The sequence below is a fragment of the Camelus dromedarius genome, chromosome 32 (assembly GCF_036321535.1).
Source record: "Camelus dromedarius isolate mCamDro1 chromosome 32, mCamDro1.pat, whole genome shotgun sequence".
In the NCBI taxonomy this organism is placed as follows: Eukaryota; Metazoa; Chordata; class Mammalia; order Artiodactyla; family Camelidae; genus Camelus; species Camelus dromedarius.
In genome coordinates, this window is record NC_087467.1 from 22,952,108 (window position 1) to 22,978,934 (window position 26,827).

At 52.5% G+C, this 26,827-nt stretch overlaps 1 protein-coding gene across 3 annotated transcripts in view; it reads left to right on the forward strand.

Moving 5' to 3' along the window:
• Window positions 1-352: 352 nt before the first annotated feature.
• Window positions 353-26,827, forward strand: part of GNAL (G protein subunit alpha L) — a 71,249-nt gene continuing 44,774 nt past the window's right edge. The window contains exons 1-5 of one of the 3 annotated variants that reach the window (XM_064481638.1): window positions 748-867; window positions 17,153-17,394; window positions 17,645-17,717; window positions 18,393-18,447; window positions 18,600-18,719. In XM_064481638.1, the coding sequence (XP_064337708.1) occupies window positions 17,253-17,394; window positions 17,645-17,717; window positions 18,393-18,447; window positions 18,600-18,719 (390 nt within the window). In that variant the 5' untranslated portion in view covers window positions 748-867; window positions 17,153-17,252. Of the gene's footprint in view, window positions 868-16,576; window positions 16,602-17,149; window positions 17,395-17,644; window positions 17,718-18,392; window positions 18,448-18,599; window positions 18,720-26,827 lie in introns of those variants that run through there. The other 2 variants (XM_031439219.2, XM_064481637.1) reach the window with 2 other exon arrangements.

The window sequence follows — 26,827 nt, forward strand, 5'->3', positions numbered from 1 at the left end:
ACAGCAGAAAAAAAAATGTTGACAATGAATGTATGTATGTTCATGTGTAACAGAAAAATTGTGCTCTACACTGGAAATTGACACAACACTGTAAATTGACTGTAATGCAATAAAAAATGTAAAAATAAAAAAACAAGATAGCTCCGGGCACGACCCCTGCCACACTGTACACAGCTGCGCGCACGGCTGGGCGGCGGTACTTACGGTAGAGGGGGCCGGGCCGAGCGGCGGTGTTTACAGTAAGAGAGCAGAAGGCGGGACTTACGGCAACGAGGCCGGGCGGCGGTATTTACGGTAAGGAGGCGGGCGGGGCGGCGGTACTTAACTGTATTGGGGGCCGGGCCGCGGAGGTGCGTCCGGCCGGAGGTCCGCGTGGTCAGGTGATCTCCGGCCGAGGCGGCCGCCGCCCCCTGCAGCAGCGGAGAGCGCAGAATGGCCCTCGGGGGCGTTGAGGGGCCGGGGGCCCGCCGCACCCCTGCCCCAAAGCCCGCGGGCCGCAGCGCCGCGCTGGGTCCCCGTGCAGCCCCCTCCCGCCCGTCGGCGGGGGCCCCGGCCTGAGCCCTGCGCCCGTGCCCGCGTCCCGCGCCCACATGGGTCTGTGCTACAGCCTCCGGCCGCTGCTCTTCGGGGACCCGGAGCCGCCCGCGGAGGGCGAGCGGTCCGGCCCGGACCCGACCCCGGACCGGCCCCTGACCCGGACCCCAGCGGGAGCAGGGACAGCGCGAGACCCGCCGCAGGAAAGGCGGCGGTACACGGAACGGCTGCTCGCGGAGGAGCGCGAGGCCCGGCGGGTCAGCAGGAGCATCGACCGGAGGCTCCGCGAGCAGAAGCGCGACCTGCGGCGGACGCACCGGCTGCTGCTGCTCGGTGGGTGCGGGGCGCGCGGAACCGGGGTGCGGGGGTCGCGGGGCGGGGCTCACGGAACTGGGGTGCAGGAGCGCGGGACCAGGGGTGCATGGGGGCGGGGCCAGGCGCACGAGAACAGGGCGCGGGGGGGGGGCCGAGCCAGATTGAGGGGGCGCGCGGCCGGGCGCACGGGGCTCCGCGGGTCGGTCCCGGGGCTGCGGAGCGCTTCTTACCCTGAGGGCGCTCCCTGGGGTGACTGGGCCGCGGCCGCGCCGCCCGCCCGGGATGCTGCGCCTTTCCGCACCTGGCGCTCGGGCCGCTCGCTCACTCAGGCCTGACTGACGAGGCTCCCCGTGAGCGCGGCCTCCGTGGGTTCGCTCCCACAGCGTGCGGCCCGGGGCGCGGCTGAGCCTCGCCCCCTCTCCTCAGGCTGCGCGCGCCTCGTTTCGCTAGCGCGGGAGAGCGGGGTCGGGGTGGGTGGGGCTTGTCCCGCGAGGAGAAGGCGCTCGCTGGCGCGAGAGCCCCGCGCGGAGCCGTCCGCCTGCGCCACGTGCGCGCGGGCCGGTGCGCGGCGGCAGCCGGCGCTGCAGTCCGGCCTGCGGGCCCTGCGGCCGCTCTCTCGGAGAGGACCCCGTGAGAGGTTCCCGACGCTACTCGCTTGCTTTTCAAGTTGAAGCCCCCCCAGAAAGGTGGGCTCTTAACCCAATTTTGTGAGGTATTAAACAGAATAGGGGAGAGGGTAGAGCGCATGCTTCGCATGCACGAGGTCCTGGGTTCAGGCCCCAGTCCCTCCATTACAATAAAAAATCCCTTCCCACCCCCAGAAAGGGAGTTCGAAATTTGTAGATACCGACTGGTATATGCAGAATAGATAAACAAGCTTACACGGTACAGCACAGGGAGGTATATCCCAGATCTTGTGGTAGCTCACAGTGAAAACAATGTGACAGTGAATATATGCATGTTCATGTAGGACTGAAAAACTGTGCTCTACACTGGAATTTGACACAGCATTGTAAACTGCCTATAACTCAATTTTAAAAATGTTAAAAATAAATAAATAAAACAGTAATGAAATAAGTAAACCTAATTACCTCCCCCTTCCCCACAAACAATAAAAAAGAATAGTTGTTGAGTTCTGTGCCCTGCTGTGCCCAAAGAGCCCTGTCCACGAATGGAGGAAGATCCCTGCTTATAAATGAATGAGACCATTGTAAATACATGCACCCCGATGTTCATGGCTGCACTGTTTGCAATAGCCAAGACGTGGATGCAACCAAAGTGCCCGTGGACAGATGACTGGATGAAAAAGTTGTGGTATATTTATACAATGAAATACAACTCAGCCTTAAAAAAGAATAAAATCATGCCATTTGCAGCAACATGATGGACCCAGAGATTATCATACCAAGTAAGCCAGAAAAAGAAAGGAAAAATACCATATGGCCTCATTTATACGTGGAATCTTTTAAAATGACACAAGTGAACTTATTTACAAAACAGGAACAGATGCACGGACATAGAAAACAAACTTACGGTTACCAGAAGGGGAGAGGGGATGGGAAGGGATGCACTGGGAGTTCAGGATTTGCAGGTACTAACTACTATATATAACGTAGGTAAACAAGTTTATACTGTGGAGCACAGGGAACTGTATTCAGTCCCTTGTAGTAACCTGTAGTGGAAAAGAATGTGAAGAGGAATCTATATATATGTATATGTGTAAGTGAATCACTATGTTGTGCACCAGAAGTTAACACATTTTAAACCAACTATACTTCAGTTTGGAAGGGCTCACCGTTACGAGAATGAGTAACTGAAGCAGCACAGGCCTAGCTGCTGTATCCTGGTGAAAGGTCTGAATTCTACCATAATGAGACATTTTTCCTGAGAAACGAACGAAAAATATATAAATCAAGGAACCAGTTACCTGAAAGGGAAGAGGACACGTCAGAAGCAGAGGTCTCACCCACGATGCCAGCGCCTGGAACAGGACAGAGCAGTGTTTCCAGAGGTATGAAAATACAGGCTGGCAATCCTAGAACTTCATACCTCGTTAACCGCTGTGTCTGTGTGAGGGGAACATAGGTTTCAGATATACAGGTGCTCAAAGTCTATCACCAAGCCACATATTTTTCTGGAAGAAAATCAATTAGAAATTACTCCAGCCAAATTTCTGTTAAAAAGAATTGTGCTCTCAAGAAATAGGAGAGAAATAAATTAGGCCTAGAGTTCTGGCAGCATGATGTTGTCTTAATGTAATCGTGCAGCTGGACAGAAATATCTAAAAGGATCTGTGAAGCAGAAGAGTTTGATATTTTATATAAAGCTTTTTAAACATGATTCTGTGAAAAGGTCCTGAGAGGTAAGATCTGAAGACTGGAACAGTGAGCAGTTTCTCAAAACACACGTTCAAGACTGTCCCTTTAAAGACACCGTCACAGCGTGATGCAGCTTGTGTCCAGCGTAACATCTGATGTGACGTTGAGTCCCATGACTCACAGGCTCAGCGGAAAGTGCCCTGTGTCTTCCAACCAGTGGCATCAACAGTGCAGCCCAGACTGTTGTACCAGGTGGGCCTTCGGTCCAGACCAGATGTCCGTCTAACGGGCAGCTGCTTCCTCACTTCATCCAGCTATTGTCTTGTGAGAATGGAGGCCCAGTGTGGCCAGGTCTTGGATTTCCAGAATAAGAGGGAGATGCCCATTTTCCTCTGAAACCACCTTACGTTTAACAATTGGCTCAAATTAATAAAACACAATCTGCTTGCCTGGTACCATCCAGGGGCCACCAAGCCTCACCTGGGACCTCCAGGTCTCACCTGGGACGTCTCCCAAGCCACAGGGACACTTCCTCAGGCCAGACGCTGGACCCCAGGGGTGGCAGCCCCAGGCCAACAGCAGCAAAAGCACAGTTGACAAGACTGGGCGCAGGTTCAAAAGATTTAACCTGTGAACACATACAGCCAGCACTGTCAGTTCCCGTTCAGCACATTTTGGTTGGAAAATGATTCGTTTGATAGCTGCTTTTTCCAGGTAATGGTTCAACTCAAAAATGGCCAGCTGTGGGTAGGATTCCTGCTTTTTGCTTTCTTCAGTTATTTCCTGCTGTTTTCCTGTGTGTTTGGTACTTCTCCGCCAGGAATACGTCTTTCGAGAAGGAAGCGATCTGTCTGGGACAGTTGCTGCCTTTCCCTTGTATTTGGCTGTTGGTGGAAACGGAACTCTGGCGTGACCTCCACCCAATGCCTCTGAGTGGACGTACTTTGTGCCGTCACAGGAAACCAGAATGTTCTCCACCTGGGGGGTTTTGATCACTTTTTTTTCAGATAAGTGTCCTTTTTTTCCTTAATTAATGGTACTGCGTACAGCGTCCAGGATGGCGGTGCTCGAGTCAGGTGGTCACGTGAGCTGTGTGTGCTCCCCAGAGCCTCCATCTTGCCCCCGCCTCCCAGGACACCGTGGCTTTTAAAGTCAGGAGAAATGTCACATGCTTCAGCTGCGCCTTAGCTTTTCCAAACTCACACACACACTTGCCCACCGCCTCAGAGGAGGGTGCAGAGCAGCGTGGCGTTTCGGGGACACCTTCTCCTCGTTGTAGTGTGTCATCTGTCACCTGCAACCTTGTGGACTCCGAGCTGCCATTGTTTGCCAGGAGGCGAGTTTCATCCCAGGAATCCAGGCTGTTCTTTGACCTGTGAACTCTGTCGAAGGTGCACTCCTCAATCGGTGTCTCTGCTCAGCCTGCGGTGACAGGTCCCCACGGGCTGCCTGGCTTGAACAACAGACATTCCAGAGGCTGGAGCATCCAAGACCGAGGCCCTGCAGTGTTTGGTGTCAGTGGAGAGCCCTCTTCCTGGCTGGCCAGCCCCCTCCTGATGTTTCCTCGCACAGTGAAAAGAGAAAGCTCTGGGCTGTGTTTCTCGTCTTACGAGGTTAGCAACCCTACAGGGCCCCCCCCCTTATGGCTTCACTTAACCTTAATTGCCTCCTAAAGTCCCTATCTCCAAGTGCAGTCCACCAGGGAAGAAGTCTTCAACATATGAACTTCAAGGGGACATAGTTCAGTCCAGAGCAACTTGCAAACCATTTGTTTGTAGGGATGGTTATTACTGGCCCTGAAAAGGGACTCAAGCTGGATGTCAACCCCTGGTAGTTCAGTGTGTCACTGGAATGGACAGTAATTTTATGAATACTCTGGAAACTTGGGGATGTACTTATGACCCACTAAAAGATGCAGAAGGAGTTTGGTGGTTATAAACATTGGCGTCAAACAGGCCTTATTTGAAGTCCCAGGACCCCCATTTAGCGGCTACATGGCCCTGGGTAAGCCTCTCTGACCTTGTCTCCATCACCAGTAATAATCTGGTAGCCACACGCTTAGAGAGGATTAAGTGAAACGAATTGGAAGAAGGGATGGAACTTGCCTAGTGCAGAGTTTAGCACGTGGTAAGCCTGAGTCAGCGTGGTCCCTGAGCTTCTGCTGAACACTTCTCTCCATGATACCAGGACTCTGAATTGTAAACTCAGGGGTAACATGAGATCACACAGCCTTAAAAGGCGAATCCCGTTCCAGGCCCCATGGCTACCCTGTCACGGACCCAGGCACCCCGGTGTCACTGCCAGAGCTGGTGGTTGGCTGCGGGGCCAGCTGGAGATGGTGGCAAATGTCCAGGCAGAAGACACGGAGGAGGAAGTGAGCAGGGCGGGGTGGAGGGGAGGAGTCTCGTGAACTCTCAGTTTTCCAGCCAAGGTAGAATGGTGATGGCACCCCCCAAAGCAAGGCATCGAAGAGGAAGAGGCAGTGATGTGAGGAGAGAGCAGTGACCGCACTGGGGCATGCTGGGGACCAGATGCCAGGAGAGTCCAGTGGGCTCATCTGGGAAGCAGGTGGCGTCCCCCATGTGTCCAGAGCTCGGGGAACTTGCTGAGCAGTGGAAGCCACCGGGAATGGGTCTTAGGCAAGTGGGCAGCCACCCTGGGGACCATGCAGAATGAGAAGAGAGGAGGGCCTGGGGCAGAAGAATGCAGGCCCCAGCCTTCCAGAAGAGGAAGAAAGGAAGAACAAAGGAGCTGGGAGACGCCCGGGTTGGAGGGGGTCTCGGGAAGACGGGAGCTCCAGGATGATAAGGAAAAGGAATCCAGCAGATCCCGGGTCACGGAGCGGCAGGGGCAGGAGCCTGACGCCTGAAAAGGATGCGGAAACGTGGGGCCGTCATGGGGCCTGTTTTGGGGGCGACTTGGGCTGTAACAGGACAGAGCAGCTGTGGCCACACCTTTCAAACTGGATCTCGTGGAAGCAGTTTGGAAGGACATGAATGGCACTTCACAGCTATGATGGTGTTGCCTCTGGTGACAGGTAAGAGGCTGGGACAGGGATTACCCAATTTCGTGAGGCACTGGCTTGTTGGGCACTGGTCCTGAGTCTGCTGTTTAAGCACTCAGATGTGTGGACCCAACCTCGGGCCCTCCACACGGTAACTTCCTGTTGACACTGTCAGACATGTTTGTAATTTAGGGTGAAATTCTTCAACGGCAAGCAGATTTTTCAGTGGAGCCAAGACCCGAAAGATTCAGCAAATTCTCTAGCTAACTCAGGCTGTGAAGTTTACAAGCATAAGCACCTTCAATGGTGAGACCCAATGACCACGGTCTAAGATCAGCTCAGGACACGAAGTGACCACCAGGAGCGGGGAGGGTGGTGGGCGCATGCTTAGCGTGCACGAGGTCCTGGGTTCCATCCCCAGTGCCTCCATTAAATTTAACAAAACTCAAAAACGAAAAAAATTGTGCCTCACAGCACCCAGAATAATTTACCTCATGCCTAAATGTATTAATACTTAGGGTTTGTTTTTTTGTTTTTTGTTTGTTTTTTTTTTTGATTGGTTGTTTGGTTTCAAAATGAAACAAGCTCTTTTACTGAAAAAAGAAGGGAAAAAAAGAGAATTAGACCCTTTCAGCTGAAACAATAACTCTCATCGTATTTAGGGTGATGTGAAAGTTGTCCCACTTTTAATTATTTTAAAATCCCCTCACTGAGGGGGGCCAGGCACAGAGGAATTTTAGGGCAGGGGAAATACTGTGTGACCCTGCTGTGTTGGATACACGTCATTACACATTTGTCCACACCCCGCAGATGGTCCAGCACCCAGAGTGAGCCCTGGCATAAACTCAGGACGTGGCGTGATGGTGTGATTATTCCGCCATCGTAACAAGTGTGCCCCCCGGTGCCAGGTGGAGCTGGGGGGGGGAGAGGCGAACGCAGCTGCGCCTGGTCGGGATCCAGGAACGCATCCGCGAGGTGGACGGACTTTCCACGGCGACCGCAAGCTGCCTGTCAGAGCCTCCGGCCCCCTGTCCTCTTCCCTGCACCCCCCCCTGAAGCGCCCTCCCAGGGCGGGGCCGAGAGGTGAGAGCTCGGAGGAGGGGCCGGGCCTGTACCCCAGGTCTCGGCGGCGGCCGTGGACCTGCGCGTGGGCGGCTGCGCAACACGAAGACCTCGTCCTTCACGCCCACCAGGAGCAATTATCAGCCACGAGCGTCCACCGCGCGCACACACGTGCAGCTCCTTCTGCGAGCGCAGCGGGCAACCGAGGACCACCCAAAGAGGGGCGGAGACTGGCTATCCAGGGCATCGGCCACCGTCCCAGACCTGGTGGGAAAGCTTTTAGGGGAAAGGGGAGCCTTCAGCTGGCTCTGCATGGAAATCAACAAAGACCACGGAAGGGAACAGGCCAAGGCCCTGCGTGGAGGCCACTGACTTCAGGAGGCTACAGGCGGGCTCACTGGGTTTGGGGCGTCCTGTCTGGCTGGTATGGGTGCATCATTTGCCCTCTTCTGGTTGGGCCTAAGTTGGAGGCGGGGGTGAACTCAGGGAAGCCGTCAATTACCAGCCAGGTCGTGGACACGCGGGGCCAAGCGTCAGAGGGGTTATTGTCCGGCTGGCTGGACCCGTTGCTGGAGGGAGTGGTCTGATTCCCTGGGCCCCTGGGCCGGTGGCCACAAAGAGGAGGCCGGCCCTGGGGCTGGTGAGCACAGCTTGTGGTCAAATCTGGATGTCCGCATCGGCGAGCTGCCGTCCGTTTCTGTTTGCGGTCTCCGCTGGCATGTTCTGCCCAGGAACTTACGGTGACGGGGCAAAGCCCAGGTATCACCTAAAGGGACAGCCGGAATGTGGGACTTTTGAGGGGCTCCTCTGGGACCAGCAGCTACACAGAATCACAAAAGTAAGTGAGGCTCAGGTTTTCGTTCCCCCCACCCTTTCTGTAAACACTCCTTTTCCCAGGAGCCACCACCAGACACCTCCACCTGTTCCATCACAGCTGCCCCTGGTCTCCACTCATTTTATGTGTAACTCCCTTAAAATGCCTTTTTATTTTTATTGAAGTGTACTCAGTTTGCAATGTTGTTAATTTCAGGTGCACAGCACAGTGATTCAGTCATACGTATATACGTATATTTCTTTTCATGTCCTTTTTCATTTCAGGTTATTACAAGGTATTGAACATGGTTCCCTGTGCTGTACAGCAGGACCTTGTGTTTACCTTAGAATCCCTTTTTACCTGTAGACATCCAGAAGTTGAAGTCCATGATCAGACTACATCCTACGAGGGTCATGTCCACACTGATTCACCCCTGTCTCCCTGGACACTTGACCAAGTCTGCCATAAAATAAATGGGAAGTTATCTCTGACAAAACAGAGATGAGAACATGGAAATTCCAACCCAGAAAGATTGCCTTCTGTTCTTTATTTCTTCGATGAAATATAATTCACGGACCATGAAGTTCGCCTTTTTAAAAAACTGTACAACTTGGTAGGTTTTTAGTGTAGTCACAGGATTGTGGAACCATCACCACTACCTAATTCCAGAACATTTTCGTCTTTCCAAAAGGAAGCCCCCCACCTGTTAGCAGTGACTCCTCGCTGCGTCCCTCCCCACCCCTGACAGCCACTAATCTATTTTCTGACTTTATGGAATTGTTCTGGACATTTCACATAAATAGTCATACATGTGTAGTCTTCTATGCCTGGCTCCTTCCACTTAGCACAGTGTTTTCATCCATGTGATGTGGGTCAGTACTTCATTTTTTAAGGACAAATAATAGTTCCCTGCATGGAATGGCCACATTTTATTTACATTTGTTTAGTTGGTGGACATTTGGGATGTTTTCACCTTTTAGCTGTTATGAATAATGCTGCCATGAATGTTCACGTGCAAGTTACCATCTGGACATGTGTTTTCGCTTCTCTTGAGCATGCATCTGTAGTGGAATTGCTGGATCATATGGTAACTCAATGTTTAACTTTTTGAGGAACCACCGGACTGTTGTCCAAAAGCAGCTGGGTGGTTTTTCATTTCCACCAGCAACATGTGAGGGTTCTGATTTTTCCACATCCTCGTCAACACTTGTTACTGTCTCTCTTTTATTTTTTGTCACAGCCACCCTAGTGGGTGTGAAATGGTATCCACTTTGCTTTTGACTCGCATTTCCCTGGTGACTGCTGTGGAGCGTCTTTCTGTGTGCTGACTGGCCACTTGTGTATCTTCCTCGGAGAAAGGTCTATTCGGATACTTTGCTCCTTTTTTAATTGGGTTATTTGTCTTTCTATTATTGTGTTGTAATTTCTCAACTATTCTGGATGCTAGAGGCTTCTGTTCGTAACCACACGTAAGTCTGTCCTAACCTTCAGGATATCTGTTCAGTAATGAACAGTGTTGGTTTTGCCTCTGTTTTTATCATCGTAATTGCCTTGTAGTTTAGCAATGTCAAGAGTCTTAATTCCAAGTTTGTAAATACAAATCTTACCAACATTTACAAACTTAGGGGGAACGTGTGTAATTTTCTAAACAACTTAAGACGTCGGTATACTTGAAACACCTTTATATCAACGGCACTGTTGAGTCAGCAGAACCGAATGATGGATGATGAACGCGACGATTTATCAGCAGTAACAGAATTACAGGGACGTCGGGGGGTGGAAAAGAGGGAGGGGCCTTGGGAAGACGGGAGGGAGGAAATGGGCAGGGGATGCTGGGAATTTTGAAGTAGGCACTTTCTGTTCTCTGATTAGCTGACGTAAGAGAAATAGCGAACAGAAAGGGAGAGAGAAGCCGCGGGGAAGGATGCGGAGCGGGTGGGTGGGTACCAGCCCGGCGGGACCCAGGGCGTCGGGAGGCTCGGGAGCCGCTCTCGGCCGGTCGTTCCTCCGGCGGCCGCCAGGTGGTGCTGCCTCGGAGTTGACGGGCGGCGCTGTGCCCGGACACTCGGTCCCCACCGACCACCCGGGGGTTGAGTCGGGAAACCAGCTTGTACCGCGCTCCAGGTGTGAATGGTGGTGCTGGGCGAGAGGTGAAAGTGACAGGTGCCCGGCCGGTGGCGGAGCTGGGCCCGGAGGGGCGCCCCGCTGGCGAGGCCCTTACCTGCACACATCTGCACGCAGCAGCATTCTCCAGTGGTAGTGAAAGCGGCCCCTCCTCTGTGTGGTCCCTTTTTTCTCTTCTAGGAGTAAGTGTTTGTGTTAGAGAACCTCCAAGCCCAGGAGGACTTGTGTGCTCGGGTGATTCTGTGCATCCCGGGACAGGTTGGGCACCTGTCCACCCTGCACTGCTGTGACCATCACCTCTGTCCTGGAGCAGACACAGGCTTCCTGACGCCTACGTGATCAGTTCCCCCGTAAAACTCCCCGGCACTGCCCTGCTTCTGACAACTCTGACTTCCCGCGTCCTCGGGATAAAGAATAATCCTTAACAGAACCCACAGCCTGAGAGTGTGAGTCCTGACTCCTTGGGGGACACCAGGCGTGCGGCCCATAAAGACTTGGGGAGACCGACGATAAACTCCACGTAAACAGCCCAAGTAGGCAGCAAGGAGGAAGGCAAGGGACGGAAGAACTGAGTGAGAGTGGTTCTTGTTTCGGGGTGACTGATGGTGGGTCCCTCCCCCCACCCCTTTACTTACTTACCTGCTTGTTACCGGCGTGGACAAGTGGTATGCCTGTACTTTTCAGTGGCTTAGAAGTCACTGCTGGGGCGGGAAGGGTATAGCTCAAGTAGTAGAGTGCATGCTGAGCATACACAAGGTGCTGGGTTCAATCCCCAGTACCTCCTCCAAAAATAAATAAAACAAGCAAACCTAATTACCTCCCCCCTAAAAATAAAAAATAAAATTTAAAAAAAAGTGACTGCTGTACTTAAATATTTTGGTGCTGAAATCATCCCAGATTTGACCAGATGAAAGCTCCTTCAGTCTGGCTCTTGTGTTCTCTTGACCTGCCACCAATATTTTAAAGCGGTTTTCTACTTTCTGGCTTAACCACATCCCAGGTTTATCTTGTAGTGCCCCCCACACCCACCCGCACCCTGGGATCTGCTGCTTCTCGGAGGCACCCTGGCTCCTTTTGGTGGTAGGTGATACTGAGGACCACATCCGGCCACTGGGTGCGCTCACTGATACTGGTGTGTCTCATGTCTGGGTCTTTTCAGAGACAGAATGAGGGAATGTCTGTGCGCACACACACACAGGTGCACATAATCACAAACACGTAGGTACATACTATAGGAATTCCGATTGCTGCAACCCCCCTGTCCACCCCACAGGCTTCTTGCCTTTCCCCATTCGTATTTGTACATCACCTCCCTCCTGAAAATCCTGGTTCTCAGCAACCCCTCGATACATCTCTCCATCCGCTCTGTCCTGTCACTCATACACTCAGTGGTTTGGGGTTTGTCTGCACTCAGAGTCTCCCTTTTGAATGTCAGTCTTTAATTTACCTGTAGTTTAAGTTCATCAAATGGTTCCTATTTAAAGACAAAATAAACAAACCACAAATGGCAAATACAGACACTGGGCTGCCATCCTGTTCAACAGCCTGCCAGCTTCAGGAAGAGCCATTCCAACTTTGCAGAGAAAGGAACACAGTTCCCACCTGTGATCAGAGGAGTTCATGTTCTGTTTAATTTCATACACAAGCTGACATCCTATCACAAGGAATACTGTTGCTTTAGGCTCTGTAACTCAGCCAAATTCTAAAAGAAACCAGTTGCTAAGGCAACTGAGCAAAGAGTTAATTAATTCATCAGTCATTATATGCAGATTAATCTGCCGGAGTTAGAACGGAGGTGGGCTTGTTTGATCATCATTCTTTTTGGAGGAGAGAATGGTGCGGTTTCTTCCACCTGGCAAGGCCTTCGAGTTCCTTCTGGAAAGGCTCAGGCTTTGAGATCAGACAGGGCTCCACTCCTTTCGGGCTCCTGGGGGACCTTCAGACCCACAGTCTGATCTGCAAACTGGGGATGACCTCTGGCTGTTGTGATGGTCAGAGCCTCTGGAGAGAGAGCACCTTTCAGCATCTTGTAAAAATAAGGCGAAGAGTGACTTGCAGAGGTTAGCACACGTCACTCCAGGAAAGGAAGGGACATTTCCCTTCACTTTTATAGTTGGCCCCACATGCCCCCTGTGCTTCTACGATGATCTCCACAGAACCCCGAGGGCTTGGTTGCGTGTCGGCCCCTCTTACCAGAGACTAAACTGCTGGAGATCCGGGGCAAGGTCAAATTCATCCTTGTAATCTCAAGGATATGTGTGTGTAGGATTCAAAAAATGCTTTACGGTGAATAAACGATGAAAACGCCTGGTTTCCAGCGTCCTTGGAGCCTCCTTTTGTCCCGGCTCCACGTTGCCGCCTGCTGGTAAGAAACTGTAACTGCATGTTTGTAAACAAGGAATTGAAGTCAGCTGACTCCTAAGTGTCAAAACAAGTACCCTGCAGCCACCTGAGAGAAGGCTCGCTCTCTCCCACCACGGTCACGATGAAGGTGTGCAGAAAGGAAACGCTGAAAATGTTTCCCTCCTTCTCTGATAAATAATGTAAGCAACTGGCCCCAAGAATTTTTTTTATTTTAATGGAAGTGTAGTTGGTTTACAATGTTCGTTTCAGGTGTACAGCGAAGCGATTCAGTTATACATGTACATATATGTATACATGTGTACATACATTCTTTTCCATTGCGACTCGTTACAAGACACTGAGTCGAGTTCCTGTGCTGCACCGCAGTCCTTGCTGTTTAGACCGCGAGATTTTTTTTAAGAGCGCTGTGATGAGACCGGGGAGCGAGCTCCGCTGCTGAGAATGAAAATAACCCACACGGACTATTTCCAAGACACTGAGAAAGGACAGAGGGACAACAGCTGCCAGGTGTTGAGGGGCACAAAGGCGAACGTGGCACGTGCCCCGCGGCTTGTCTGCAAAACGCGCTGCGGCTTCCAGGGTCCGGCACCCTCGGTGCCTGTTCCCTCGCCCACACTTCGTTTCTCCTCTTTTAAATCTTTCCACATACCTGCTCTGGATGTCTTAGAGTGCCGTTTTAACCTTTAGTAACCTCGGAAGTGTAACACGATAGACCAGCTGTTAACTTTTAAAATACTGATTTTTTTTTAAATTAAATTTAGTCGATCGGCACCCAGCACTCTGGTCACTTTTCAGACTAGCTCAGCACACCCTGGATCCAGGCCTTTTGTGGCATGGAAGAGTTTCTTTGGGTGTTTTCATCTCGTTGTTACTCAGATTTCTGTGTGGAGCCTCCTTAGGATGGGAGGCAAATTTTGCTCTCGTTGCTGTCGGGGACGTGTGTGCAGCTAACCAGGGAACGGGTGCCATCTTTTCGACATTTGCCAAGGTCAGTCAGAGCGACCAAAACAAAAATAAATTTCAAAATCGCCCAGAATTCACAAAACTAAGTATGGAGGAGTTTAAGTAACGAAACTCTCAAATGCAGTAAGACTTCCGAGATACCCTGTCCTAACGTCAACAAGAGGCAGGAAAACATATCACTTTGTTTTACCTTTGCCCTTTGGCCCCAAGCTCCTCGCGTTCCCACTCCTCCCGGCCGCCCAGGGCCTCCCCCGCACAGCATCTCCCCACCAGGCCGCCCCCCATGCCGGCGCCGCGCAGCACAGCGGCCTTCATCTCCGCAGGTGGGCGTGCGCTTGCTGGGTGCGGGTGCTGATGCTGCGCTGCCGTTGCCTAGCGACCGATGCCTGCCGGCTCCAGGCTGCTCCCTGAGCTCCCCAGCAGCGCAGCTCCCGCGCCCCAGGTGAACCAGCGGGGGCTCTGGATTCTGATCCCAGGGTTCAAAACTCGAATGAGGATCCGTTTCCCCGGTCCAAGGAAGAGGCCAGGTGACTAGGTGTTTTGTTTTTTTTTAAGTGCCTTGAACTCCTACCTGATAACAGACTTTGTAAAGATGGGCTTTGCATTTCTCATCAGAAGTGTTGCATCGTGTGTGAACGTGTTGCCTTTACATTTTAGACTGGTTAGCAGTGTTCTGGGGAACACACTGCAAGACGTGTAGTGCAGGCACTGCAGCGAGGCTGCCAGACACACCTCTTACCCTCGAATGTTCTACAGAATAATGGTCACAACCATTCCTTTTAGGGTTATTGCAAATACTAATAAATTGTTCCATGGAAAGGATTTAGTCCAGTGCCAACAATCACTGAATAACTCGTAGAAACGATTTTAGAGTGCAAACCCAAAGGATTATTACTGTTATTGATATATTAACTTCCCATGTATATTATGGCATTTCTGTCATATCTGTTTATCTAACCTCTATAAAATTCCACATATAAAAAGTTGTTTTAACCCTAGCTCCTAAATTTGAACAAGTGAAAACGTTTTGCTATATTTTTAAGGTTATGGGTTTCCTTTAAAGAGTATTCTTATTTTGATATAGTACTAAACTGGACAAGTAGTTTATGAATTTAAAATCTGATGGTGAAATTCCTTTCATGAGAACTGGCACTGCAGGAGGAGTCAGATCTGGCTTTAGTGAACTCATTCATCCACGCCTTAAAGATTCACGGGGCATCTCCCCTGGGCCAGGCACTGAACTAGGCACAGGTGCGGTGGGGACTCAGCCCTGGCCCTCACCGAACCCGGAGTCCCGTGGCGTTTTGAAAGAGCAGTAAACAAACCATTACAACGTAAGGTGCTGGTGAGACAAGGGAGCACAGAGAAGGGGGCCTGACTCTGTGGAGGCAGCTTCGAGGCTGGAAGGGCAATGGAGAGTTGGCCAAGTGGAGAAGGGGCCGCACGTCTCCCAGACAGAGTCAACTGGGCACCCAAGCAATGGACTCGGGTGTTCAGGGAGTGCAGGTGGTCAGAAGGGGGCTGGGGGAGCCCTGGGAAGAGGAAAGACACAAGGTCTGAAGCTGCGGAGCTTCCACTGACTCATGGACGGCAGCTGGGGCTTGGAGGTGGTGGAGGCAGTGACGTGGCCAGATTTGTGTGGTCAGTGTGGCACCAGTGCAGGTGCACGAGAATAAGTGAGCAGGAGGCCACTGCCCACATCCAAGTTGGGTGAGTGACTGTGAAATGGCAGATGGGGAGGAAAGAACAGGAACGATGTTCAGAAAACAGACCCAAAGGAACAGGGCAACTGTCTGGGTCTGCGAGAAGGAAAGGAGTCAGGCATGCGCCCCACGTTCTGGTTTGGAAAACCAGGGGCCTTATTCCCAGAGAAAGGAGCAGGTTGGAGTGGGGGGTGGGGGTATGGGGCTGAGCTCAGGACTTGGCCGGTTGAGCTGGAGATCCTGGGAGGTGTGCCTGGGGACAGCGATGGACAGTCGGGTGGGCCGGCCTGGAGGCCTGCTGCGGTCGGACTAGTCAGCTGGGTGTGCTGCGGGTGAAGGTGCAGTCAGCTCCCTGGGGGAGCCTAAGCGGACAAAAGCTGTGCTGCGTCTGAGGCCCCTCCTCTGGGTGAAGGGTGAGCAGGAAATTCAGAGGGCCTTGTGGTCAAAGTCAGAGGACCTGGGGTCTCCGGGAGGGTCAGAGCCAGCTCCACTGAGTCAAAGGTAAAGGCCACAGGTCACGGAAGTTCGACCCCTGGAGGTCGCTAACCCCGGTGAGAGTATTTTTAGTGACGAGACTGGGCCCGGTGCCAGGGGCTGGAGTGTGAACAGGAGGTGAGGACGGACAGGCGAAGGCAGATCCCGGTTTGCACTTGGAGCCGGTGGGCAGGAGGGGCCGTCGGTGTTAAAGGGGACAGGGTTGAACGTGTTTTGTACCAAGAATCGGGATGGGAAGGGAGAGGGGACCCAGGTGAGGCCCACGGGTCCCAGGGCGGCGGAGCGCGGAGACCGCCAGCGAAGCCCGCTGTCCATGAAAGAAGCCAGGCCGCACTGAAAGCAAGGGGACATCGTGGGGCTGGAGGGACGTGGGGACTGGACGGCAGAGCTGAGCGAAGCCACGCGAAGACCCGGCGCAAGGTGCCAGAGCCCCCCAGCCTGAAGACCCGATACTTGCACTAGCAACGCACCCGGAGACGACCCCCAGGCCCGCCTGCTGGCCTCCTCCCGCGTCGGGCAGCGGGAAGGCAGAGCGCCGGCGCAACAAGTGGGAACCGGGCAGCCGCCCTCCTTGGTTCCCAATGCGGTGCCAGGCTCAAGGCCACAGCATCTTCCAGAAAAGTAGCGAAGCTGCTCGGAGCGCGGCAGAGGAGAGCCGGGGGCGGGAGGCACGGCAAGAGGCTGCGGGAGGCGGCGTGGGGGCGCTGGAACCGTCTAGAACAGGAACGGGAAGGCGGGGTGCCCAAGCCCGGCACAGACCCTCCCCCTGATAGAATATGCATGATCCTGCGCGAGGCCTCGCCCGCCCGGAGCCGGAGGCGGCGCGGGGCCGCGGGAGCGCACGCCCAGACCCAGTCCCGCTCGGGCTGCGAGGGAGCCGCGCGCCGCGTCCGGACCGCACGCGGGTGAGCCTCCGCCGGAGCCCTTCGAGGGCGGCCGCCACCCCTCTCGCAGCGTCAGCGCCCCTCCAAGACCCCGAGACCCGCGGCCAGGCCGCCCCAAGCCCGGTCCCCTTCCGGGCCGCGCGGACCCGGGAGGGCGCGCGGGTGGCCGGCAGGTGCCCGAGGTAACCCGGCGGGGATCTGATGCGTTCGGTCCCTCCGCGCCGCGCTCGACCGCCACCGGCGGGGCCGCCCCGGGCCGAGCGTGCCTGCTTGGGGTCCCCCTGGGCGCTCCCGGGCCGCGCACTCAGGCACGGGGAGCGGGGCGCGCGGGGAGCGGGGCGGGCCAGCGCCACTGGGCTCGCTCCGGCAGACCCAGCGCTCGCGGCCCCGTCTCCGCAGACTGTGCGGTTTGTCCAGCAGATCATTCTAAACTATTCTTTTTAAAAAGGCTTCGGCTCCGCGTGTCTTCCTTCCGTCCTTTGGAGTTGGGAGCTCGCGGCGGGCGGGGGGCGGGGGGAGAAACGCCTGTTCTGATCGGAAACACCGAGAGACCAGGACGTCTCTTTCAGCAGCGAGGAAGAGAGGCCGTCGTAGGATCCACACACGCCTGCGACTCCCCGCTCTCTTGTGCAAATTCCTAACTGTGCCTCGGCGTCCACGCTGCGGTCAGGCATGGGGTGTCTGGGCAACAGCAAGACCTCGGAAGACCAGGGCGTCGATGAAAAGGAACGACGCGAGGCCAACAAGAAGATCGAGAAGCAGCTGCAGAAGGAGCGCCTGGCTTACAAGGCGACTCACCGCCTGCTGCTGCTGGGTAAGGCGCGGGGCGCGCGGCGGCGCCCGGCCCCAGCGGAGCGCCCGGCCCGGAGCGCGGAGAGGGCCGGGCGGGCAGGGCCGGGGACGCGCACCCCGGCGGGCAACCAGGGCCGACGCCCCCGCCGACAGCCGGCGCGCACCTGCGCGCACCTGCGCGCAGGGCAGGACACCTGCTCAGTCTGGGTTGGAGTGAGAGATGGCAACGGTCTCGGGCCGCGGATCACAGCATTCTCTCTGTTTGTTTGCAGGCGCTGGTGAGTCTGGGAAAAGCACGATCGTCAAACAGATGAGGATCCTGCACGTGAACGGATTTAATCCCGAGTAAGGAACGACCGATTTCGGCTTTGCTTCCAAACCGCACGCAGACTTGGCCGCTTCTCTGCCGGCCTTCCCACAGTGCTTTCTCTAAACAGTTGCTTGGATCTTGGAGTCTGCCTTTGAGGGAGGAAAGCATAGTGGTGTGTTGCTGAATTGGGGGTATTTAGGCAAACCCTTCCTCTGGTGGTGCCTAGAGCAAAACAGAATAACTTAACAAAATACGACTCATTAGGTATTCTGAGGTATTGACCTGCTTTGCCGGTATTGCTCTGAGCACATTTATCCAGTGTGCCAATGTATGCTTTTCTCTACATCCCTTGTCCGCGTCTATTTCAGTTTATAACTATAGACACATGGATAGATTCAGACAAAATATATCTACAAATGTAGCTGTGTAGTTCTCACACACACTACTCAGAACGATTTTGCCAGAATGTGTGTAACCCGTGTGGCTATTTAGAGCCAGAGATTGTGATGTGTGCATTCAAGTTTGTTCAGAGTCCAGACCAGAAAAGAGGGATATTTTCCTCTCCCAAATAAAAAGTCTGCACTGTGGTCCGGGGCCTGGTGTTGACCTCGAGTAGGACCATTCTAGCCCCACTGCAGCTGGAAATTTGAAGTCTCACCAATTGAAGGCAGTGCCGAAGGTAAATTTGAAACCATTCTCTTTTACTGCAGGGAAAAGAAACAGAAAATCCTGGACATCAGGAAGAACGTGAAGGACGCTATTGTGGTAAGAATTTTTTTTTTTAATGTCTGTTAAGTACAAAGGGTGCGTCCTCTGCTCCCTAAAACTGCATAGGTGGAAGTTATACTTTAGATTATCAGACCTGGAGCCGAACCGTTTTCTTTACCCGTGTGTATTTTTCCTTCTTTCCACTGCAGACAATTGTTTCAGCAATGAGCACTATAATTCCGCCGGTCCCGCTGGCCAACCCAGAAAACCAGTTTCGGTCAGACTATATCAAGAGCATAGCCCCCATCACTGACTTTGAATATTCCCAGGTAAGTACATCCTTACTGAGATACTGTAACTGGAGCAAGATGAGACGATTTTTAACGAGGTGGCTTCCTGAGAACCAACGTTCATATTATTTCATTACTGACCTTCTTCAAAATGCAGCTGTCCGCTTAAGAGAGGTGCTTTCCTCCATACCAGAATATTAACATGTCTTTAAAATATTAGAGACCATAGGTTATAAGAAGCGCTGTCATGAATGTATAGGTAAGGGTGGAAATCAGGAAGGCCGCATACTTCTAAGAATTATTGACAGTACTTTTCCCTACGTGTATTTCTAAGTTAACAATTAAGCAGGTAGCCGGATGGCAGAAGAGTAGAAATTCCATTAGCAGAGAGAAGTGCTTTATGGTACGTGACTGCCTCTTTGTGATCAATAGAAAGATCGGAATCCAGTTTACTCTTAAGATGTGCGTCCTTCAGCTCCAAGGAGCATAGCGTGCCAGTTGCAGATACTGCGTGGTCACTCCTGAACGTTCACTGTCTCCTGGGAAGACGTGGCTTGCTTCACTTCTGCAGGATTTAGGACTTGGTCCCTCACCACTCGGGTGGCAGTATTGCTTATGCAAAAGGGTTTTAGGAAAGTTAGTTTTCTCTTGTTTGGTGGGTACACGTTTCTTTAAAACACTGTTATGGGGTGATTTGATTAAGCATGTTTCAAAGGAGAGCATGTCTTCAGCTGGATGGCTGGAAGGCGTAAGGAGATGATGGCACGGGGGAGCCAAAGCCAGGGCCTCAGCCAGCTGGAGCTCCGTGTCCTCCCGGACCTCTGTGACAGTTCACACCCTGGAAAAGTCACCCCAGACTGCAAGGTCCTAGCTGAAATCAGGTTGTTCTCATGTGGTTTCAGGTTGACACACTTAAGAGACATTTTTTTTTGAGTTCTCAATGTTGTTCCACACGTTTGCCTAAAAGCTGTCATAAGACATCTCCTCTGTGGTTCTGATGAAGAAAAAAAGTTAGTCTTAGCATCTGACAAGAAATTAGGATCCAGACGTGTCCATCGGTCATGCAGCTTCTCTCTCCTCTTTCTGATGAACTCATACCTGATAAGCGAGCCCAGATTCAGTCTGAAATGCAGAAACAGTGACTCCCGCGTAATCACTAGGGAATCCAAAGCAGGTGCACATGTGTTTTTTGAGCTAGATCATGAATAGTTTCAATAAAAAAGATAAAATTCAAGAAACCATTTCCATGGACGGCATGTGTTTTCGTATGGATATGCTGAGGCTGAAGGCGACTGTCAGGAGCTGTAATTAACTGTCAACAGAGCAGAAGAGAACTGGGCGCCCGCAGGTGCAAATGCACTTAGGCTCTTCCAGAGGTCATCTTTTTTGGTAGTTTTTAAGCCGGCATTCTGTTGCCATCTGTGTTTCAGATGAGATTGTGTTTATAACTGAGCCTAAACTTAAATGAGGAAATTAATTTCTAAGTGTGTAACTTTCCTTATGAAAATTCTGTGCTTTACTTTGACGTGCACACAGCTTTCAGCACCAGTTATCCCACAGTGCTCTGAAACATGCAGCACTCATGGTGTCAGACTGAGTAATTCTGGAATTTGCATTTTGATCCTCGGAAGAGCGATGTTAAGACAAACCTCTGACTTGTGTACTAATTACACGTGGTGCACTTGAGACAGTTAACTTTTGTTTAAAGAAAATGTCTGCTGTTGTAAAAATCATGAAAGCATAGCTAATTTAAGTATTTAATAGTACACATAACAAAGTTATGAAATTAGTACTTTTTTGGGATTAAATCCTTGAGAAAGCCTTTCTGTGTCACAATCCAATTCCTTGAGGGTCTTAAGTTTATCTTCCTGTAGATATAGAACAATTTTTGAACCAAATATATCCTATCATTAAAAATTAATTTCTGAGTTCTTTAAGAAAAAAAAAAGTGAGAAGAATGTTTAAGATCCTTCTTTATTATTAAGAATTTGAGATTCTGCATGAGATTGCTGTAATGAATACTGTGTTTTAGAGGTACCGTAAAATTTCCTCTGAGAACGTCTCACTTCCAGTTACCTTACACTTGAGTTTAAGTTGAATTGTACGAAAGTTGCATTGGAACAGGAAGGAGAGTGAGGCTAGTGTGGCCCACCCAGCGAAGGGTGCGGGGGCGGTTCAGGGCGAACACAGGGGCCAGAGCTCACGGGCCTCTTGGGCCTGATCGGTACCATTTGCAGCTTTCTCTCCCGCCTGGGCTCTGGACTGGGTGCCACCTGGGCCACGTCTGGGTGTCCCTCTCCCTGCGCGGGGGGCGATGGAAGACACAGCCCTTGCTGATGACTGTGATAGAACGCATGCCACGTGATCATTTACACAGTGGGCAAATATTGTGGTTCCCCCACCTCCCAAAGACTCTTAGCATGACGCCAGACAAAATCACGGGTGAATTAGGGTCTTAATTTGTTTGCTTGGTTTTTTCTTTCTTAATAGGTGCACGCTGTATTAGCGCTTTCTAAAACATGATTTGCAAGATTTTTATGGGGCAGGGCTTCCTGGCGCTGCTCTTAGGAGGGTGTGGGCTGAGCCGTGCGGCCCAAGGGGGCTCGCGGCTGCTCCTGCCTGCCTGCGGCACCCGGGAGTGTGTGCCGGCCTCAAGGTCGCACCATCCAGGTTGGAGGTTTTCCTTGTGATTTTTTTAACCAGCTGAACCCTCTCGCCCCCACCCACACCACCCAGAAATCCTCTGAAGCCCACAGTGTAAACCAGGCAGGAGCCCCAGGCTGCAGCCTCCACACGGGCCCCCAGCACCTGCGCTCTGCCCTCAGCAAGCCTGCGGCCCCACTGGGCACCGTCAGCAATGACGGGGGTGGGCGTGGGTGAGGCTTCGTGTGCATCCTCACGGGGGTCGTTGGCAGGTGTGAGAGTGGGGTCTGCGTCTGTGTGCTCGCCTCCATCTGCTGTCCTCAGGGATTTTCTATCCGGATCAAAGAGAAAAGCATCATCTTCGGTATTCTCAGGTGTCATTAATAGACAGGTCACTGCCGTGGACGTGGTGGGGCCTTGCCCAGCACACCCTCCCCGGGTCCTGGCCGCCCTGACCAGGTCCGCAGCCACCAGGCTGCCGACATGGAGGCCGACCTGGGGTTTGCAGGTTTCCCGGCCATGCACCCAGCTGACTGTGTCTGTCCAGTGAGAGGTTTCTGGAGCAGAGGGGACTGTGCAGTGGTTTTTGGTGGCTGGTGATGCCCCCCCACCCTAGGCTTTTCCTGCCAAAATAGAGTGTGAAGGCACCGCCCAGGGAGGCAAGGGACGCGGGAGAGGGGTCTCCCTTATCTCCTTTGGCTTCTCTGGCTCCGACTCTGCAAATGTAGCAAAGGTCTGTGGCACCAGGGGGAGTGGGCACTGCCCTCCGCAAAGAGCGTGTCATCCAAGGGAGCGTAGACGCAGAGTCGAAGCCACTTAGAGGTGTTCACAGGGGGCTGTTGGGAGCACCTGGGGACCCCACCCAACCCGCCACAGGCTGAGCCGAGACGTCCTTGGGTGTCAGGTTAAGGGCAGAAGGGGGCACAGAGCCCAGGGGGCACCTTCCAGGACCTGCAGAGGCAGGGAGCGGGGGATGGGTGGACAGACCACTGACGCCCTGAGCGCCAGGCAGCTGGGGAGCCTGTGTGCCGCCCGCAGGGGTGGGCGCCCCCCAGCCCAGGTCTGAGGGTCAGGAAATGCCGTTTTCTCTGAAAGGAACTGGCCTGCCGCGGTGGGGGAAGGGGACCCAGGGCTCTGTCCCCACAGCCCGTGTGCTGGTAAAGGCGCGGCTGTCCCTTTAGGAGAACTTTCCAGGTAGATCACTGACCACACTGGGACCTTGCTGAAGAGACTTTTTTAAAATGCCATCTTCTTAATGACTGTTTATCGTGAAACAGTTTTAAACTTACCCGCCAAAGGCAAAAGTGGTGCCGAGAAGTCCAGCCCGTTCCCCAGGTCCGTCAGGAGCTGACATCCATCTCCACGGACACGCGCTGCTCTGGGCTGGTTGTGGCCCTGGCGCCCCCTGTGTGTATTTACGCGTGTGTTTCCTACGAACACAGCCGTCCGCTTGTGTAACCAGAGCACGGTTACCGAAATTAGGGGACTTAGCGTTAATACAACATCTATTCAAATTTCACCAATTGTCTCAATAATCACAGTGAAATTATGATAATAATGATCATGCTGTTGATAAATCTGGTCAGGAATCCAGTCCAGGGTCTGCTGCCTTCCTGGTGGTCAGGGGGTGTTAACTCTGGTCACGGAGGGAAGGAGTGAAGGCGGGGTCTGCCTTGTACCCCCCACTGAAGGTACCCTTCCCCTTGTAATTCACGTGTGTTTGGGAATGTCCGTCAAGTCTGTGTAAACACCTGGTTCTTTCCGTCCACACTGTCAATACAGCACACCAGGGTGTTTTATCCCCAGTAAATGAGGGAAAGCTGCTGGGAAACTTTTCTGCTCTTTCTGAAGGCTGTAATGAAGGGTAAATAGAGGCTGAGGCCTGCTGCCACTTTACATATGTAAAGTGTGTCCTTTGTGCTGCTAACGGAACCCTGTGAGGCTCACCCAGAGCAGAGACCCCTCGTCTACACCCGCACGCTGGGAGACCTGGGCTGGAGCCCTAAGACACACTTTCCCTGGAGTATTTTTCCTCATAGGAGACACATCCTAAGATCACAAAGTAAGGCAGCATTTTTTTTCAATTCGTTGGATAAGATGTCATTGCAACTTCAGATGCTCTGAAAGTTTGAGACTGTCATTGTCAGGGTGCCCCTCAAAGGTGGACATACTGGAGGCTGAGCACTGGGCTTACGAAAGCCCAGTTCGTTTCTCAGGGCACTTGCGCTTTTCAGAAGCATTTGACTTCAGAAACACCTCAGGAGGCTGGGAAGGGATGCATTTGGGAGTTTGAGATTTGCGAATATTAGCCACTAGATATAACAATATATTTTTTAAAAAGTTTCTGCTGTGCAGCACAGGGAACTATATGCAGTATCTTGTAATAACCTTTAATGAAAAAGAATATGAAAATGAATATATGTGTGTACATGCATGACTGGGACACTGTGCTGCACACCAGACATTGACACACTGTACCTGACTGTACTTCAATTTAAAAAAAAAGAAAAAAAACCTTAGGAATGGGGCATGGGGTCCTTACCCCTGCAGTTTTATGTTACTCCGAGGGAACGCACTTTTAACTGTTCACCTGTCTCTTGGGAAATGGAGGAGGGAGGAGAATGAGTTGATATTCTTTTGTCAGATGGAGGCTTGAGTGAGTCAACACACGTGGTATACGACGCAGGTACACGGGGCTTTCAGAGGCAGAAAAATGCAAAGATGCCTTTGAAACACTGGCTCTGTAATTTTTGATCACATGAACCCTCCATGAGTACATGGGTTCTTTCTTCACCTTCTAAAATAATCCCACGCTTTTTTTATCCTGTCCCATATCAGGGCGTACAGACTGACTTAAATCAGCTCTGTGCGTCATAAAGCCATTGCACTTTTTAAGCTGTGTTTGTATTTGTTTGAAGAGGAAGTATTTGTGTATGGCACCAAATCCAAAAGATGGAAAAGAGTGAAAGGTCCCTGTCTCTCTCCTGCCCCCAGGCACCCAGGTCTCGTCCGCAGAGAGAGCCAAGGTGGCAGAAAACTGACTTAGGGTCCTCAGAGAGCAATCTTTTAAACGTATTTTTCTGTCATAGCAAATAGCCAACTAGAAATGCAGTCACACTTCATCTTATTTATGGAGAAAACATCTGGCCTGAATTGCCAAGTAAACTCGTCTGTCAAATAAAAATCAGCATTAAAGTGAACCGTATGGAGCCTGCTGGCGCTGAGACAAGACGCCCCGGCCCCGCCTGTGTCCCCAGGACGGCTGCTCTTTCCTGCTTGGTCCACAGGCTCCGCCCTTCCCTCTGGCAGCTTCCACCCCCTCACACCCTGAGTCTCTCAGATGTTTGCGCGGAAACCTGGCAACCTGCCGTCTGTCCGGGGAGCCTCCCGACCGAGACACGAGAGGTGGCAGATCCCCCAAAGCCAGGCACTGCGTCCCGGTCCCCGCCTGGGGAGTCCGATTCCTGCTTCTTCAGTGCCTGTTTGGCCAAAGCACCACGTGTTTGGTGGCTGAGCACGTGACACGTTGGCTGCCCTGCGGCCGCCCCAGCTGCAGGGTCCAGCAGCCTGTGTGAAGGATTGTGTGTGCAGTCGCCCCAGAGAGTCTCAGTATGTGAGGAGGTGGGAGAGGAACGGGCTGGCTCTCCGGGGAACCTGTTTCTGAAATAAACTGGCCTCCTTTCCTGAGGCTCGTTTCTGAAAAGATAAGAAGCAGAATGGCACCAAGAGTGTAGCAGCAATAGCTCTGCTTCTGTAATGACATAAAAACAGCTGATCTGGTCGTTTCAGTGGCTAAGGCTTCCTCAGTGCGATGGCTAAGGATGCAGGCTTTGTGGTCCCCACCTCCTCTCCGCTTCCTGCTATCTGTACAGCCTTGGGTGAGTTCAGGAACACCTCTGGGCTCAGTTTCCTCATCTATGAAATGGGGGCAGTAATGATAGCGCCTGTCGTGTGAGACTGTGATGAGAATTAAACGCAGTAATACATCTGAGGGCTTGGTGCTCTGCCTGGACCCTGGAAACATCCAGCCAGTGTTGCTGCCACCCTAGGTGCCCCGTAACATGACGTTTGTAAAGCTTGCCTTTTGAGATGTTAGCACGTGCTGAAGCTGCGGAATCTTCCTGTAGGAGGTTTGCCATCAAATACGTGCTGAGCGCCTCGAGGCTCGCGGAGGGAGAGGTGGGACCCTCCCGCTCTCCTGAGGGAGGCAGAGAGCTCTTGGTACCCTTGCTGAATTCCTGAGACCAGCAGGGCCCGCGGCAGAGGGCAAGGGCGGGTGGGCAGGCAGAGAGAAGGGATGGGGCCCAACCCTCCGCCGTCAGATGCCCGGGCTGCAGGCCGGCTGCGGTTTGATGACACTTGTTGGAGAGGCCTGGGAACAAGCCTGGCTCTGAATAAAGGGTCCAGCGTGGTGTCTGCAGGGGACCCTCTCTCTTCTGAAGCTTTTCAAGGCTTGCTTTGCATGGAAAGGGTCAAAAATCCTGTATTCTGCAGGAAAAGGTTTTTTATGGATTACTCTTTTTTATTAACATATTTACAATATTGTGTTAGTTTCAAGTGTACAGCAGAGTGATTCCATTTTATATATATTTTTTGCAGGAAAGATTTTGATCTGGAATAGATTATATAGTGCAGAGAAACATATAAAGGAAACCAAAATTAGGATTTTAAAATACATAAGAGCCTGTAGGAAATTTTTTCTATTCCTACTTTTCATCTTATTTTGGTGATGTTGGTCAGTTGGTTTGATCCCAATGACTATAATGCCTCCTGCTCTGACAGCGCTCAGGCCAAGCCCCGTCCTGAGTCAAGTCCAGCGCTGTCCACTGTCCTCACTGCACATGTGAGGGGACAGGAGCTCAGAGCGGGTGACAGACCCGCCCAGGGTCGGAGGTAGGAGCTGGGAGCAGGCGCTCAGGGCTGGAGCCCGGGTAGTCTGACTTCGGGGTCTGCCACATGGCCTTCCTGGTCTCAGGAATCACCGGTCCAACCCACGCACCGGGTCAGCCTGGTTCCAGCTGCAGGGGGCTACGGCTGGCCAGGCTGTGTGGCAGGGTTCAGCCCCACGGAGCGGCCTGAAAAGGGAGAATTGCCCGAAACCACAGGGTGTCGTCTCAGGCCACTGCAGTCCGCCTCCAGCTGCTCTGTGAACAGTCAGACCTGGGAGCCACTGCATCCTTTTAGGAGCAGAAATGCAAGTGGATGAACATGAAAGTCTGGGAATTCTTGGAATCATTCACTCATGCAGGTCGAGTTTCCTGAGCACCTCCTGGGTGAAGTCCAGGGTGGTCTGGCAGCTGGAATGTCACAGTGCCTGAGACACAGCCCTGCCTCAAAGGACAGTTGATCCACCAAACCTTTGCTGCAAGTCAGCCTTTTTCACCTGAAAACTCTCGTGGCTCTGTTCAGTTCCTTGCGTCATGCTGTAAACATTCCACTGTGCGGTCGTTAACAGGAATCCAGATAGAAAATATCAACCAGGGATGCTGTTTCCATGAGCCCGT